An 18106-nucleotide genomic window follows, 5' to 3' on the forward strand; every position below is an offset into this window, starting at 1 on the left:
ATTTCTGTTGTTACTACATCCCATGAAATCTACTGAGGAACACATTCTCAAGAAGAATACTCTTTTCTGCCACAGGATCTGTCTGTTTCGGTGAGTTTATAATCCACTGGACTAAAGTCTCACTAAAGCTAATAAAACCAGCATGAGATTTGCCTTTCATCCACTGCCAACAAATCATTGCTCTGCGAAAAAGCAGCGCTCTTTCTGTGTATAAAATGTATCACTGGATGGATCTGACTGATTAAATTATCTCTTAAGATGCTTTATTTTTTTGCTTATTCCTGCCTTCACAAACAGCAACAAAACTTGAAGCAAGGATATAATTTCCACTGTACTACTTCAGTTCCTCTGATACCAATAAAATCTTTTCCAGCTGTGGTGCTGTCCATTCAGATGTAGATGACTCAATTAAGTGATTCTGGTCCTGAGCGCCTTGTGAAGCACAGGGCAGGCATTAGAATAGTGTCTTTGAAATCTAAGAGTATAGTTGTTCCCTGTTTGAATATTTCTGTGTTTTACTGTAAAAAAAAAAAGCCAACCAACTTCTTTAGAAACATGTAGGTCTTTGTAATTAAAACAGTTTGTTTGCAAATGAGTTACCTATTCTGAACAACTCCATGGCTTTGCAATCTTTAAATGACTGCAAAAGATATTTTTTTTAAGCTGAACTGTGGGGTAGAAACTAAGGTCAGATTGGGGTTTTTTTTTGTTTGCGATTTAAATATCTTCATATGATGACGCTGTTTCATTCAATTCAAGAATAAAATAACTTTAGCACATATAATAATTAAATATTTCAGTGGTCAATTGTTTTATTAGTTTAAGTATGTAAAATTCTGTTACTTGCCATGGCTTATACACTTTTATACGCATTGTAGATGATAAGTGGCAAAAAGACTGAACTAACAATCTAAACATTTCAAATTGACAAATGGACAAACAGTTTGGACAAAGTAACAGACAACTCAAACAACTTATTACAGGGAGGACTGCCTTCAGATAACATTGTAGGTTACTGTCTCTTTTCTAAATATGTATTAGTGTGGAAGGACCAGTTTAATCATGCCTCAACGTCACCTCTCTCCATCAGTATTGGATCCCATTGCAGCTTGAGAAATCCTCAGTGGTCTGTGTGCAGATTTCTTATCTCAAATATTAAGGTGCACTGTTACGCGTCTGAAGATCTAATGCATCTCCTAGCTAAAGGCTGTGACTGGAACATTCCCATGAGTTACCACGAATGGCTTTTGAACAAAAGTTGTTGCCACAAACACACATCACGCACCAAAATCACAAACACTGTCTACTGCCATGTACAGCATACACCTTGTTCATAATAGATTATGGAAGCATATAGCACATATATTAGAATACAAATACTGTAAACCAGATGAATGTAATGATAACACTGAATCATGCATTATAGACTGAAATGTTCTCAAAGCAGGACTATAGCCAGAATAGCCCCTTCACTCAGAATTCTGCGATTATATACTTTCTCATTTTGAACTGGAAAAAAATATCAAATTTTTCATTTCTCATGAAATATCTTTAGAATTGTTATAGGTCAAGGGAATTTTTTCTTTAAATAAAATATCAACGTATTACTTTTTTCTCCACTTTGAAACATTATACACTATAAACAAAGCTCAGTCACTTCAGAACAAAGCACTGAAATTTACTGCTCCACAAAACTTAAAACGTTTCTTGTTAGTATCTAAATTTTTCATTTTGGGTTGACTTCTTGCAAAATAAATCGTATTTGATATATATGACTCCTTGCATACAGACACGTTGAAGCAACATTTGTCCCTGACTAAGTGTTCATGGGGAAAAATATCATTAACCTTGTCTGTAATCTGTACTTACATTATTAAAAAGTAAGTCGCAGTCCATGATCTTACTGCTTATCTCATAAAATTACATACTTGTGCAATATGGTATCAAGGACTTTCGTGAAGTAAGACATTTTATAGTAGTATGCATGTGTATATGCAAAAAGAGAAGGAATACTTCCCATGCCTAATTTTAATGAGTTAATTTACTACATGAATAAAGTACTACAAGAGAAAAAAAAAGAATATTTTCATGCTCTTTTCTAAATGAGAATTCCTGTTTAATTCCCATTCTCTCTCTGCCATTTAAACTCCCCAAGAGTGTTGGGTATTATTTAAAAATTCAATATGAAACCCAGTGTTCTATGTGGACATGTAGAAATGGGATTGAATAGATCATGGGCCTATAAAATTTTACTTAACTAGGATTTTCTAAAAGCGGTCTAAGAGAAATTATAAAGGAAGATTAATGACTGTAGCAAGTTGTTGAAATGTAACCTAATACAAGTTGAAGATAGTTGATGTGTTATTCTCTGCTCCTTTTGCTGTTATTGACGCTGCCTGTATTTAAGTGAGATATGACAACTTTACATATAACTATGGCTCTCAATACAATCCCTTTTGTCAAGTGTCATCATAGATTTTCATGGAAAAAGGTCCATACCTCAAAAATAAAAAATGACCGTGTTATTACTGAGTTTAATTTCTTCCCATTTTGCCTCTATGACAATATAGGGTTGGTCTCATGGGGTATGTATTTATTCTTACGTTCTTTGTAGTGCATAATGAAATGAGTGAATTCTGCACAGCCATGCATTGTAGGAACCTACCAAAAAGTCAGGATTCAGCATGGGACTGAACTATAATATGTCTATGGGACAACCTTAAAGAACCTTTTTGAGTAATGGACTAAAACTGCTCTGGCCAGGAAAGAACTGCAATAAATCAAGGGAAGTAAATGGCTCACCCCTGCTCTGGGATTTCTTCATTAGGGGGACTTCTTAACCAGCTGTTACAAACTGTCATTTAGGAAATAATTCTTCTAGTAAAGGTAGGACTACACAAGCACTAACTTTTCAGGAAGGCAGCTCAGTGACTTTACTTTTGTCTGCAAAAGAGCTTCAAGTCAAGGAAAACAATTAGGTTTCAACTATGTCTAGCACCACAGAGAAAAATAGCACCCATCAGATGAGCTAACCTACGAGCAGATAAAGCAATGACTGCAAATCAAGGCAAAGAGTTTTCAAGCTGAGCACAAGGGGATTTGACAGCACAAAGATCACAATGAGCATAAATTCAATGAAGTACCAGTGGTGCCTTTTGCTGCCTATTCTTTCACAGGGAGACTTCCAGAGTTTCTGCTGCTTGCTAAACAGCATGTCATGGGGTCTTGTGTCATGATGGGGCCATATGCTATTGCTGGCTAGAGCCAGCCACGTCTTCCTAGCACTTTGCTAGAGGACATTGCTGTAGTGCCTCTCATACTACTTGACCACAGACACTCCTGGTCAATAAATTAAACCTTTAACAGATTTATCAGAGACTGTGTCTATAGGAATAATATCTTGAAGGTTCACAGGAGGCTGGTTATTCATTAGAGACTAGGTGTGCAGTCTTGCAGTGCAGTCCACAGCAAACTCCAAATATCTAGCCAGCATCTACACAGTGTGTGGCACCAGGATCACAAGATGGTACAGAGTTGTGGGAGGACGGACTCACCTTTCCTATTCTGGAGATATGCTGCATGCACAAGCAGACATTTCCAAATCACAGGTATCTCACATCTTAAGCTCTTTCCAATAGTGGAAATTCATCTCTACACTCAACTCCCAAAACTTGCCTACGCAAGGGTGTATACATGCAATAGATAGATTGTTTCTTTGATTTTTTTTTTTTATATTTTTATATTAGATACTTTGATTTTTATATTAGATACTGATCATCAAGTATTCACAAATCAAATTCCAAACATGACCTTGAGAATACAACGCTAGCTGCTCATTTGATATGCTTCTACTCCCCAGACAATATCTAGCAATCAGGACACCAAGTTGCACTTGCAGTGTCCAGAAAGTATAAAATAAACCACATTTTAGACAATGTTATTGAAATGTATGTGTGGGAATTTTGTTTGTCTTGTAGCTGTCTGCACACATCCACATCCATAAAATTTAACGGCAAATCTTCAGAATCACAAATGGCAGCTACAAACTCCAGCAATGCACCAATGGTGCCTATCTTCTCTTGTTACTTTTGAAAATATCCCCCAAAGTAAGCTTTTAAAAAGGGAGCAAAGCCTTTCAATCTGTCTACCCATACATCCATAAAAACACATTTATGCACAGAGGCTTGGAGGTTATAGTTGACTAGATCCAATGGCAGCTACACTTCTTTAGTGCTTTAAAAAGAAACAACTAATTAATCATTTATTTCAGTTGTTGAGAGTCACTGTACACTCTGCATTGCTTCAATAGCTGCCTTCTTTACTCTAACTGTGTGCTGCATTTAAATTTATGCTTCATGTATGCCTTTTATTAGTACATTGTTGTGTTTCACATCAGCCACCAGGTAAGCCTATGACCAGTGACCACATGCCTTTTGTTTTTGGAAACCACTTGATGAAAAAAACCCAAAACACTGATATAAATTTAAAATATGGATGAGATCCAAGAGTTGGTGCTATACTCATGACCTGTGCATAAAGACTACTGCTTTTGAAGCTTAATACTGAATATCTCATAGAAATATAACTTTTAATGCACTATTTTTAAAGTACTATTGAACTACTTAGAAAATCTTGACAGCTGATGTTCCTCTGTACTAGCTGGACATCTGCAGTCCACTTGCACTGCACAGAGATTGTGCATTGCAGAAACCTATCTTTTCAGGAACAAACTCAAAATTAACACAGGATTGTGTTCGTTATTTAGTGCAGGGATAAAATAAACAAATAAGTAGCCTACAGTTATTTATATGGTTAATAAGCAGCAGCTCATTGTTACTATCCTGACTTTCTGGACAGAGTCCATATCATGGGACAAAATATAAATCATTCACATTTGCAGGAGTAACTGATGTCACTACAGAAATTGACTATTATGCCACCATCCTACTAGAGCATTTAATACTACATATTTCAGAATCTTAAATATATGAAATTATCAATACAATTTGGAAACTGCCATTCATATTGAGATTACACTACTGTAATTAGACAACTTTATTCTGTCTGCCAAAATGTACAAGCAGTATATAGCACAAAAAGATTTGAAACACTGTTTAAGTACCTCTGATATCATATTAAAAGTGTTTAAAACATTCTGTGGTTCTCAAAACACTTGGCAAAATATAGAAAAATGTAATTGAGTCACAAGACAAGCCAGATTTTTAAATAATATCAACTGTTGATATTTTTATATCAGTTGTCCTGTTTCATCAATTCTCATGGACTATACTGAAACACCATATTACTCTTCCTGTGCAGACATGCCCTTATTAAGGCTTTGTCCCAAAGTCCATTGCAACAGGAAAAAACTCCTATTGGATCCAATGGTTTGGGGAAATTTTGCCCCACACCACAGTGAATTTCTGTGATTGCACATAGCCTTATCTCTGAAATCAGAAGGAAGTATGAAATGTTATTGTCATCAGTACAGGCAAGCAGCTGCTGCTACTACTCTTCAATGGAAGGCTCTTTCCTTGCTTAATTCACCAGTCTTACTGTTCAATATAAGATTTGTCAGCAAACGTATCTGCAAGGTCCCCTAAATAAAATAACTGATCCACAGTTTTTATGATACTCCCAGGGAACCTCTTTGAATATACCAAAATACCATCAGAGTCCATGTTCTTGGCTGCATGTATTTACCTTCCAGGTGACCCTAATGCTTTGTGAAGATATAGGCTCAAGCTGGACATCCTGAGGTGGACCATCAGGAGCTGCAAAGAGAGAAGAGAAATGGATCAAAACTCGCCCTTACAGCACACAGAATTAATCACTTTACATGGTATGTCACCAATTTAACACATTGGGATCACATAGATTTGGACTGAGACAATGTTGTGTGGAAAAGCGAAACAAAATCAAACAAAACCAGAGCCTCGTATCTTCCTTATTCAGGTGTCATCTCTGCCCAACAGTGAAATACAACACACAACAAAACATAGCAACCTGACAAAAAGAGTAAGAATGAATAATAGCGACCTGTTTAGTCATATGCTCACAATTCTATTTCTGTTTTGTAAATAGGCAAGGCATATTTTCAGCAGTCAGAACCCTGCAGAAAGCCAATAGAGCCCATTTGAAAGTAGGAGTTCCTCATCCTGCCTTCACAATCTCACAAACTTTCCAGTGGTACTCCCTTTGTTCACCTGAGACTAAGCACATTCAGTCAAATATCAAATCTTTTATACACACACACCCTGCACACTTTACCCTCTCTCCCTCCCCAGTGTAAGTATCTCAGCCTGGAAATCAGGCAAAAAATAACTGCCAGATGGAAAAAGCCACTGCAGCTACTGCCTGAGTCAGAAGAAGGTTTATTTACTATTGATAGGCTACCAAGGGTGCACATGATGCTTTAAAAGCACATGAAAAAAGGAGACCCTGAGTCTAGGGGAACTTACTTGTCAACTGGGCAGCTACAAAGCAGACCAAGAATCAGCTGGGATTGAATGGAGAGGTGTGAAGTGAGGTAAATCATTGCACAAGAAAGATCTCAAGAAAGGAATGGAGTAATCTTGAGCTGCTGTGGAGGGTTCCCTTGGCGCAGAATATGGCCTCAGTAAAAGGTATTAAATTAAGTTTAATAGCATGACAATGGAAGTAAAGCAATAAAAAGTGTGAGATGGGGCTGTTAGAGGTGGAGCAGCAGTAAATGACAGCTGTGGTGAAAGGAACCAGAACATTTTGCTTTAACTGATGAAAGCAGAGACACACAGAATACAGCCTATAGTATGCTTAAGTTATTAAATATGCCCTATTCTGTGTCATTCTTTACTACCCTTCATATGGAAAGTTTCCAAAGGTTGAAAGAACTTTATTTCAATACCCCTTGCATGAATGTGCAGGAAGGAGAAGAGGAAAAAATCCACTGGCAAAAAATGGGATCTCAATGAATTTTTTTTTGATCCTCTCCTTGATTCTGTCCCCCTGTTGACAAATGTGAATGCCATTTCTCCAGATACATTATAATGTAAAGGAATTTGAGCAAAGCATTTGATTCTAAAAATGAGTTTTAAAATGTTCTCCTTAAAATCTTAGCATCTCCTTGAAAGACCCCAGAAGTTGTTATGGACTTGTATAGTTAAGTCCCCAGCATACTATGGTGAAAAGCTAAATAAGAAGTAAGTAATTTATTTTACTTAATTAATGTCATACAGAGTTTGTGACAAAGACATAAAGAAGACCCAGACATTGCAGCTTTCTCTACTGATTTCAGTATTAAACAACAGCCATAATGCTTTCATTTTTCTGGCAAGAGCTGGTGCAAGTGTGTTGTATTTTCCAACACAGGAGCTAACTGTGATTGTATAGAGGGAAAGATGTGGTCTGCAAGCTTTGAAATCATGCCATGCTTGACTATTGTTTTGACACAGAGACCCTTGTCAGTTTTCTTTCTAATAGCTAATGCTGAGTCACTCAGGTGATATGCAATCTGTGGCCCCCTTGCCAAAAACATAATTTGAGTTGCTTAGGTTTTATATTGTCTTTCCTGGACTTCTTTTTTTTTCTCTCTCTTCTCATTATCTTTTCTTTCATTCCCTGCACCCATGCAGTTCACCATTTCCTATTGTAAAAGCAGAGAACAGAAGTAAACAATGTTCAAAAAATTATGCTTCTGTACATTGTGCACTGCCTGAAAGCAAAACCCATGAGACAAACATATACTCTGCCTAAACCTGACCTCCTCTCTTCCAATTGTTCCCTAGGTAGATCAGTGACTTTTGAATACAGTTCCACACTGCTGGTCTTTTTCTGCAAATAGATGACTCCTTAAAAGACAGGGACAAAAGGATCTATTATTCTGAAACTTGGTTACAAAGAACTGAATAAAACAGGATGTTAAGGTTCCACCCTGTTGATGGGGAAGCTGTGTTTTTATTTCAAGGCCAGCTGCTGATCTTGACAACTTAATTATCAGTCAGGAAAAACTCAGCAAGTAAGAAATAATCTGAGCATGGGTGAATAAGAGAGAATGAGAGGGTAGATCCAAGATCCATCCCTCTAGTTTTACGTATATGCACAATGAAGGATGAGCTTTTTAAGGACATAGATGAAGCTGACCAAAGAATGGATAATTTGTTTTCTCTAGTTGTTTGACATTTTCATTAAGCAAAGGAAGAGAAAAACCCTGATGAAATGAAAAAAAATTTGCAAACAAACGATTCACTGTTAATAAAGCGGTTCAACGAAAGCTCGTAAAAGTGTGAAAACTCTCCACTCCTTTCCTTCCACAAGGATGAAAAAAGACACTTGGTGAAGAGAGTGATGCAACTCATGTTGTCTCCTGCTTGCTCTGCTTTGCACTATGAGGCCTTGTGTCCTGTTCTTATTCAGAATGTCCCTCAGAACCAAAACCATGTTCTCCTGAGAAGGGGTATATTTTCACAGTAGTAAATTCACCCACAGAGAAAATAAGTGGGAACTACACAGTTGTATTCATATGAGCTAAACTGAAAATCAGTTGTCAACTGTTCAAAGTCTAGACCAACACAAATCTTGAAAAAGAAGTAGGGTTTTCACTGCCAGGACACTGTCACCCAGATACTTGCATTATTGTTTTCTTCTCAAGATCCCCAAAGAAGAAAGCATTGCTGACTTAGCATAAGGTAAAAGGAAAAATAAATTTAACAAGATAAAAACACGTTCTCAAATACAAATGAGCAAGATCCTGTCTGGTCAAGACTTCTCAGAGTAACTTCACCTAGTTTCATGGCTAAGGATGTTGAAGCTGCTTGGGTTACTCCCAACTGCACACATTTGTATATAATTACAAAATACACCTGGCAGAAGTCTATACGTCCATTCAGTATTCTCATTCCCAATTGCTGAAATAGAGAGGTGTAGCCCTCTGCTTCTCAACCTTAAGTCTTTTTCACTGTTACATGTACCACACAGGCATTCCCGAGCATCTAGGGAAAGCCACAAGACCCACAGGGAAGGAACTATCACTAAAAACAAGATGTTGTTGATTGAGTACCCTAACTATAGATACAGGCATGCCATTTCCAGTATCCTAGGCTAAAAATTTGGAGCACGATGTCTTCTTTGACCACTAGATGCCACTGAACAGCTTTAACTACAGGCCTGCACCATGAAGTTGCAAAAGTCACAATGCTTTATGGGAATAATTTAGTATTTCTTTTGATGTAGCTGCAGCAACATAAGCTGCATTTCAAGTGAAGATTCCTCACGTGAAAGAGAAATAATTCTCAGCAAAATTTAGATGCTACAAACCCAAAATGTACCTGCTTCATCGGTAGTGATAGTGAGTTCATTGCTGGCCTCGCTCTTGCCGATGCGATTCTTGGCATACATGCGAATGTTGTAAGTTGATGAAGGGTGGAGGTCAATGATAGTGGCTTGGTTTAGCTGAGGGGAAACATCTTTGGTTCTCTGAACAGAATCCCAGGAGTCTATTTAAGAAGAGATTGAAATAAAACAGAGAAATAAAAGATTATATTAACATTTGTAACACAAGCATGCATTTAAATCATCCCATAGAGCAGAATATTGCCATTGCTGAATTAACCCAGATAACGTCTGCCGCTACAAGGAAATCAAGTGATTGCCTTCCTTGACAGCACTCCTGACTGCTTCCAACATGGTGTTGTGAATAATGGGATTTCAGCACCAGGGTCACAAGTAACACTGAGGAAACAGCTATTCTTTTGCCCTTTTTTTTTGAGGGACTGATGAGAGTGGCAAAGCCTTCCCAGTTTATGTGTGTACATATTGGGTTTTTACCATTGCTACACTGGGACAACTGTGAAAAAGATGGGAGCTGCTGCCCCACAGAAATCCTCACTCACAGAGAAGGTTGGTTGTGCTCCAAAAAGGAGGAAAAGGGAGGTAATAAACAGTAATGAGGGTTCTAGCAGATATCAGGCAGAAGGTTTGATCCTAAACTCTAGGAGCTCAGACCATAAGTGAACAGCGAACATGAGCTTGGAGTACTTTGCTGACTTAGATGTGGGGCTCAGCTCCCTCCAGGACTGATGTTATTTCCCTGCATCATGTTAGGCTGCAGGAGTGGTTTAATACAAGGGGAATATAGAAGCCTCTTAACTGTTTCCCTGTATCTGTAAAAGGAGGAGTACATTGTTATTATTCATGCTTATTACTCACCTGCCCTGCTATGTTTTTTATAAATTCCCCAGACATACAATAGGAAAAAGGGTGGAAATTGGCTAAACACAGTAAGACTTCCTTGTTATCCAAGTAGTCAATTGCTGCAAACAAAATAATAGAATCTATCTGTTTAAAGCATCTTGATGCCTTTTATGAGTTTCCATCCTTCATTTCTTTCTTACTGCAGGCAATGTTCTTCCTTTAACCTCTGTAACATCCTATGGGGGATGTCACGGGAGGCTCTACAGGAGTGTTTTACAGCATGGGTCACTGTAGGCAGGATCACAGAAAGCTCAGCATATGGGAAAGACTAGTTTAAAAATAGAAAGATCACTTAGATACAAAATATTTGCACATACTGTGTAAATTCTTTTATATGAGCTTGCTAGAAGATGCACAAGTTGTCACAATGACATCTGCAGCTTGGCTTATTACAGAGCCTGTTTGTTTGTCTATGTGTCTTAGTTTACCCAGAAGACATTTAGGAATCAGACATTTAAGTGCTAGCCAAAGTCACTTGAATATATTTTTCCTTGGCAACTGAGTTCATCACAGCTTTCTCTGTAGAATACTTTCAGAAGCTCTAAAGGAGTTACCTGCAGGCAGTGCTGCTACAATTTGCTTTCAGTTTGCTTCCTTAAACTTCACAGGATTTTAACCAACAGTTGCACTCCATTTGGTTAAATGTTATAAAAGCAGAGAAGACTGTCTGTTCCAGTGTACCACACCAACAGCAAAGGAATTTATAAAAAGACTCATTTGGTATGGAGAATGTGTTAAATTTGACCTGATAAGGATAATAATTTCTTTTATTTAGTCTGCATATTCTCAAATTGCTGAAGTTTTTACTTGGTTGTTTGAAATACTGACCTCTGAGTGGCAGGACTCTGGAGCACATATTAACTAATGAAATAAAATAAACAATTTTGAAAAATTCTTGTAACTCTTAGTAGATTACGTAATGACATATCATGGAGGAAGAGAGAGATGAAAACTCAGTCTTCTGTATTTCTAAACGTAGATTTCCAGTGTCTATTTATGATTAACACATGGACTTGAGGAGTATATTTTGATATGTGTATCTCTTATTTGAAGGATAAATAAGGTAACAAAAGCAATCCCTTCAAACTGAGTCAGTCCAGAGAGAAATCAAACAATTATTTCCAAAATCATTTACAGTTTTGAAAAATAAAAAAAAAGAAGAAAAAAAGAGTTAATTTTGTTATCTTCTGGCGAAGACTAAAAATATTTGCTTATGTCTGTGTGTTAAGTAATCGAGTGAGATATTAACATTGACTGTTGGCTCGTTTTTGTTGTTGTTGCAGAATGCTCTAACATCTACTTACCTAGAAAGACTAAAAAAAAAAGCACATAAAACAAGCAGCAGCGGGCTAGCAAAAAAAACCACAAAACAAAAAAACACAAACCAAACAAACCCAAAAGTTAAAAGAAAGAGCAGAATTTTTAACGTATTCTTTGTTTCACTCCTAAAAATGTTACATTCAGGTGCTTCTCAGTGTTATAGGAACAATGATGTATGAAAGATTTATGTTTTTGTGAAAACCAGCAGCTTTCCACCCATTCCTAAAACAAAGACTGAAGCTTTGGGATTACTCTGTGGAAGGCCATTAGGGACCATTCACTCTGGAAGGCTCATTTTGGGGTGGAAGGGGCTGCCTGCCCCCTGCCTGGGTCTGCACTGCCACCGCACCCAGGCGGGAAAACCTCCAGCTCCAGATGTGGGGGCATCTGCATCCTGAAGGTGCAGGGGTTCACAGCTGAGCACAAGGAAATGCAGCTCTTTCCCTTCAGATCAGGACCTAAGTGTAACTGATGTTCAGCTCGTCCCTCAGCTTTCCCTAATGACATCAAAAGTAAAGAAGGATGAGGAGAGAGGGACAAAGAAGGACTTACATACCTATTCCTACCTTCAAAACTTTTTTGTACACATCATGGTCTCAGTGAAGGGTCAGGTCTGAGTGTCACGGGTACATTTCTGTACAGACAGGCACCTCATCTAAGCACTGAAACAGCTCCACTAGTCATATTGCTCCTGCATGGCAACCAGAACCTATGTGCCACCTACGCATGTGACAGGCAACTTTATGCTCCTTCTGAAAGGTAACTAGTGTGTCTTTTGTCTAATATTCTAGAGGGTAACGAATTTGTCTAATAGCGTGATGGGGGTAGATAGAATATGTGAAGGCAGCACCATATAGTTAAGTCCATGCATGGTACGTGGTCACCTGCATGTTCTCTGAAACTATCAAGTTCTGCAGTTTCCTTTCTTGCGAAGCTGGGACAACACATCCTGCTGTAAAACCATTTCTGAGTCTTCAGGGCAAGCAACATACGTGGAAAATTCTCACTAAACACAACTGTGCAGCTTGCAGCTTTACTTTGGTTTTATACTTCTGTCAGGATGTTCCATGAGCTTACCATCTGGACTGTGAATATTTTACCTAAGTTTCCTGCTGTCCCTTTAATATCTGGAAAATGTGAGAAGTTTTCTTAATTCCCATTTCTTTGTTCTAACTTCCCCAAACTACCCTGTGCAAGTTCTTCAGTGAGCATCTTTGGTGTTTCATCTTCTTGGACGAGGTGCTAAGGGGCATGGTTTAGTGTTTGATAGGAATGGTTGGACTCGATGATCCGGTGGGTCTCTTCCAACCTGGTTTTTCTATGATTCTATGATTCAAAGCCCAGAAGCTTTTACATATGTCACCTGAAGACATCCTTGCCTAGTCTACATTTCCACAACTGTGATTTCTGATCACAGCCTCAGTGGGAAACTATTACTTGTAATCTTTCAGGTACTGTGCTCACATTATCAATTTCATTTATGAAGCCAAAGCAAAAATAGGAACTGATGATTTAACACTGTTGAAAATATTAACACTCTTGAAATTATTTTATCTAGTAATAAAAGCATCACACTATTTTTCCCTAAGAAAAGTGCAAGGGAAATCCACAATGTGGGTAAATGGAAAAGAGTAAAGATGGGTAGATTTTTTTTTAATTTTGCAAGTTTAGAATTTTATAAAGAATTATATTTTTAAATCACAGAACTTATGGGAGATGGCTATAAATGTACTATAGTTGCTTTGATAAACAGAATTTTTCACTGATGACCACACATAGAGCATTGCCAGTAGTGAACTACATCCCCATAGAAACAGCATGACAAATTCCCACACAAACCTGTACAGTATAATTTTGCAGTGTCTTTTTGATCATACTTAAAATATGAAAGCATTGATCCATTACAATTTCCTTTCTAGTCACTTCTCAAAGCCTAACTCAGGGACAGTTCTTATCCATGTGCCTAGCTTTAAGTATGATTGCACATCACAAATATAGTTCAAATGTACTTTGATTGTTTTAGATTTCAATATACAGTGAACATTTTTGGTGCTTAATACACACCAAACCAAGAATATTTTCGTGACTTAAGGGGTTGTACCTTTTGGTTTTTAACCATTTACCTCCTTTTCTTATTAGATGTTCATTGATGTGACCATACAGTGACTTAGCAGAAAAGTATCTGCTTGCATTGGCCTACCAATACGTGCTACGGATCTTATCCTTTGAAGAATTTCCAGTATGTTACTGAAAACTCTGCGTGGTGCTTCAGCAAACTCCCACACAGCTTTCATCATCTAGAAGTTCTTGTAACTACCCTTTTTCACTGCTGCCTTTCAAGTAAAAATGCCATGTACTCATATATTGGTAGAAAAAAATTTCTAGAAATCATCACAATAGGAAAAAATAATTTGTAAAGGCAGTATTTTTTTCTATAGGAAAACCAGAAAAATAAAAGAAAAAAAATCCAAATGGAGAAAAGATAAAAACAGGGAAAAGAATCAGCTAGCAAAAGCATTGTACCAGCTGTCATGTAGAATGGACTGTTTCAGAATGAAATTTATCCCCCTAAGGTGTAGGTTTCTCTGGTAAAAGGGAAGAGCAGCAAATGCTAAACTTAATGTCCTTGCCTCAAAAACAAACAAAAAAACCCCTCAAAACCCAAAGGAGGATAAATCTTACTCTGGAAGATTAAATAAACCATGGTGAAAATGTCCACCAGGCAGCTTCAATTTATGAATTATCTTTTTTGATATAAATTCAGTGATGAATGACTAGCAATGAGGATTAATTCAGAGGAAGGTTATTTCTTACCCGACTTGTTCTTGCACTCAATATCGTAGCCGGTGATTGGGCTGTTTCCATCAAATCCCATCGTCCATCTGAGGGCAATACTGCGTGCTCTCACCTCTCGGATTTCTATTTCAGGAGGGTCAGGGGGCTCTGAGTAAACACACACATGTAAACACACACACAGACACACACACAGAGTTTCAGTCAGAAGAAAGCCCGTACTTGTAGCATTAATAAGTGTGACAGTGGGATAGCTTGCTGGTGGTAAGCTCTCAATGCATTTTCTCTGGTCATTCATTAGTACCCTGAGTCAGTTAATCACCTGCTGAAGAATACGCAGAGGGAGTAAAAGTAACTTTTCAACTAGGAATCACTAATGTAATCTTGACTACTGAGTTCTGCTTAAAATTCTTAAATGCAACATGAAGTTGTATTTCCTTAAAAGCACTGCAGATTGGACTACTCATGCTAGAAAAGATGTTTGCCTTGAACACACTGTTTCACTAATATTTCTACAGTTTTTGCACTCAAGGTGATGACAGAAATGCAAATACTAAATTTTAAATTGTTAATCAGGGGGGCAGTAAAATTTCTATCTCTTTGAGCGTGTTTAAAAGTCTTCATTTAATACAAGAATGATTTTATATAAGTTTAGATTTACACTAAAGCTTCTTTCTGCCTCTGTTGTTAGGGATGTACATAAATGACAGTTTTACTCATTCTAATGCCCCTTTAAATTGTCAAGGCAATTTAAATAAGCAGAGGTGTAACTGAGCACCTGTCCCCAAATTCCACTGGAATGTTTTGACAGGGCTGCCTTAGGCATTCACTGACATCTGCAGTTACTTGAAATCAAGAGTGCGGAGAAAGAAATCTGGAAGTGCTAGAAATCTGTTGTGTGCATGCTTAAAGGCGTACCAGCACAGGAACAAGCATGGCAGAGAAATAAGCAGTGGCCAGTGGCTGAGTCTTGCCTGTGCTGTGTACTGTCACCTCAGCCATCCCAGGATTTGCCATGTCTGCCTAAGTGAAACCCTGTGGGAGGGGAACCCCAGCCCCAGGCAACATAGCTTCCCAGAGTTTGCATTGTGCGAACTGATTGCAAGTTATTTTGACTGACTAAGCTTGAAATATTTTGTTTAACAATCCACAGTAGGTTTAACATTCTCTAATGTCAGATCATTTTGGCTTAATTTCAGAATTAGGGCTCAAGCATATTTGTTCTTTAAAAAAATGCAACACTTGCCCTCTCCCCCCAAAAGTAACCCCCTCATATCCACTGCCCTTACTGAAGAGGAGAGTTTTAAATGTCTTTAGCTGATTGTCTGCTAGTGTATTTAAGAAAAAGACTCATTAATTTAGAAAGACTCAAGCTCATTCTTTATTTTTATTTAATCTGTGATGATAGAAAATAAAAGACCGAGCATCTTAATGTGGCTCCTCATTTCTTTGACAATGAGGAATACATTTAATTAGGAATCAGAGCCTCCCTCCCCCAGCAGATTTCTGAGGATGGCATACACTTACTGGACTACAATGGCTGTGTTTTTTTCCTTATGTTGTCCTCTTCCTACCTTGCACAGTGAGCTGAATTATTCCACGGTCCTCCCCATAAGAATTGATGGCGTGGCAAGAAAAGAAGCCAGAATCTTCGCGCACAGTTGGCAAGATCTATAGGTGGTTTGAAAAGAAGTGATTGATTGAACAGCATGCAGAGAAAATAAACCAACAGGTTTTCTGTATGGTGCAAGAAAAAAATGCACAAACTGTTTTACTTGACAGTAATAAATAGATATTGCATGTTATACACACACATATATATGCATAGTAAAGCATTCAAAAGCTTGAGACTTATCAAAACTAGTGACACCTGGGTTGAGGAAGCAGGCTATTAGCTCTACAAGTGTAGTCAGGAGTTGGAGCATCACCTATTCCTGTAGCTTCTCATTAGGAGTCTTGTTTGCAGTTACTCATAAGTTTGCCAAGTATTTAACAGTTGGCTGAAATTTTCCATACAAAATGGTGCCTCCTGCTGCCTCCATTTTTTTCCAGTTATTTCTGAAAATAACTCAAGTGGCTGAAGTCTGTGTGGAGGAAATAAAGGTTCAAACACTGGTGGTGAACCCTGTAGTTTTCAGCATGGTGCCTCATAATTAATTTTGGGTGGTCTTTCTTTTCAACTTGTATTTAATGACATAGGAAGTTTTTAGTTTTTACATACATGATTATAATGATATTTTTCTACAGGACCACTGCTTCATTCAGTGTACAATAGGGAGAGGATTTTTTCAAATGAGCAGATATTCCAAATACCATTTTCTTCTTATCATTCAGTGTGCTGCTCCACACTTTATTTACTGCACATAGTTCAAACTGTGCTCTGAAGACAGACTTTATTTTCCCATAGGCTTTTCCGTGGCATTCACCTATGCAATACCCATTTCAGAAATATGAGCAGATTTTTCATAAACCCTGACATAATGAAGAGCATTACCACCATTTTGTATGGGGAATTAAGGAACCAGACATATGATAATGTTTGTGGCTGCTTGACAAGTTGCCTCATATTAGCTGAGCCATGCTAACTTCATGTGCTCTTTATTCTTCACCAAAGCCAAAGTAATATGAGTACAGCTCTCATTCACCACTGGTTAAGATAAATGGATTAATTTCTCCACTTGCTACAAGGATATTGGAGAGTTATCATCTACAATGTGGTAACTTGTCAAGCTGTATTACGTTGCGTGTGTGGCTGAGCTTTAAGACAGATAAACAAAAACATTGAGAGCCCAATTCGATACACCTAGGGCCTACTTCCCCCCCCCCACTCAGAGTCCTTAGGAATAAATAGCATTTCATGTGTTCATAACAGCTTCCACTGAGTTAAGCTGCAGCTATGAGGGCTTAGTACTTCTGCAAATCAGACCCCAAGGGCTCAAGGCAAGTACCTAGAAAACAAAGAACACACAATTATTGGCCACCTGTGAAAAGTTTGTTTTCAATGATCAGCCTTGCATCACACAGTGTCTTTCATTACTCAACCCTAATTCAACTCCAGAGAAAGTCCAAGTCATGCCTCACTGAGGCAGGGGTCCTGCAGAAAAAATAAAACTAAGTATACAACTAAAGATCACATCATCTTGTGCACATGCAAAAGCACTGAGTTAAGAGCTTCAGAGACAACCTTAATTCTGACATTTTCTATTCTGGGGGCATTTTACATCTCAGAAGTCAAAGGTTTTGCATGTAACATGCATATGCATGTAGAACACAACTGCTTCAGAAGAGAACTCTCCAAGCAGGTCTCCAGCCTTCCAACAAGAATTATTGTTGTGCATCCAGGCATTACCTTATTAAAGTCAATAAGATGAATGAGGACAGAGAGGTCTATAAGTCTATCCTATAATTAAATACTGTTTGTAACACATATACACTAATATGAACAAAGTCACACATAGAACTTATTCATTTCCTCACAGAAATCAATGACAATGCTCCCTCACAGAGAGAAAAAACAGATTTTTACTGGATATCATACAACACAGTTTTTGGCCAGTAATGAAAGAGATATACCTTAAGACAATCACCGGAGAGCTAGAGAATTATTTCCTTTAGCCTGGTAAAAAATGTTTTTAAGAATATGACTGAAAAAATGGAAAATGAACATTTTTGACTGAGAATCTATATGGTTTTTTACATTTAGATTTCATAAAGGCACGTGTAAAAATACAAAGAAAAGTACTGATAACTTGTTCATATTGAT

At 37.7% G+C, this 18106-nt stretch overlaps 2 protein-coding genes across 2 annotated transcripts in view; one reads left to right on the plus strand and one right to left on the minus strand.

The window, feature by feature from the left end:
• The window catches only part of SH3BGR (SH3 domain binding glutamate rich protein), a 614594-nt gene that overhangs the window by 297500 nt on the left and 298988 nt on the right, over positions 1–18106 (plus strand). The gene's annotated exons all lie outside the window — the stretch shown is intronic.
• DSCAM (DS cell adhesion molecule) overlaps positions 1–18106 on the minus strand; it is a 456923-nt gene that overhangs the window by 87998 nt on the left and 350819 nt on the right. The window contains exons 13-16 of the mRNA XM_069872134.1: positions 15918–16014; positions 14365–14493; positions 9306–9473; positions 5704–5774 (exon numbers count right to left, since the gene is read on the minus strand). Coding sequence (XP_069728235.1) covers positions 5704–5774; positions 9306–9473; positions 14365–14493; positions 15918–16014 — 465 coding nt within the window. The remainder of the gene's footprint in view (positions 1–5703; positions 5775–9305; positions 9474–14364; positions 14494–15917; positions 16015–18106) is intronic.

The sequence above is a fragment of the Phaenicophaeus curvirostris genome, chromosome 1 (genome assembly GCF_032191515.1).
Source record: "Phaenicophaeus curvirostris isolate KB17595 chromosome 1, BPBGC_Pcur_1.0, whole genome shotgun sequence".
Taxonomy (NCBI): Eukaryota; Metazoa; Chordata; class Aves; order Cuculiformes; family Cuculidae; genus Phaenicophaeus; species Phaenicophaeus curvirostris.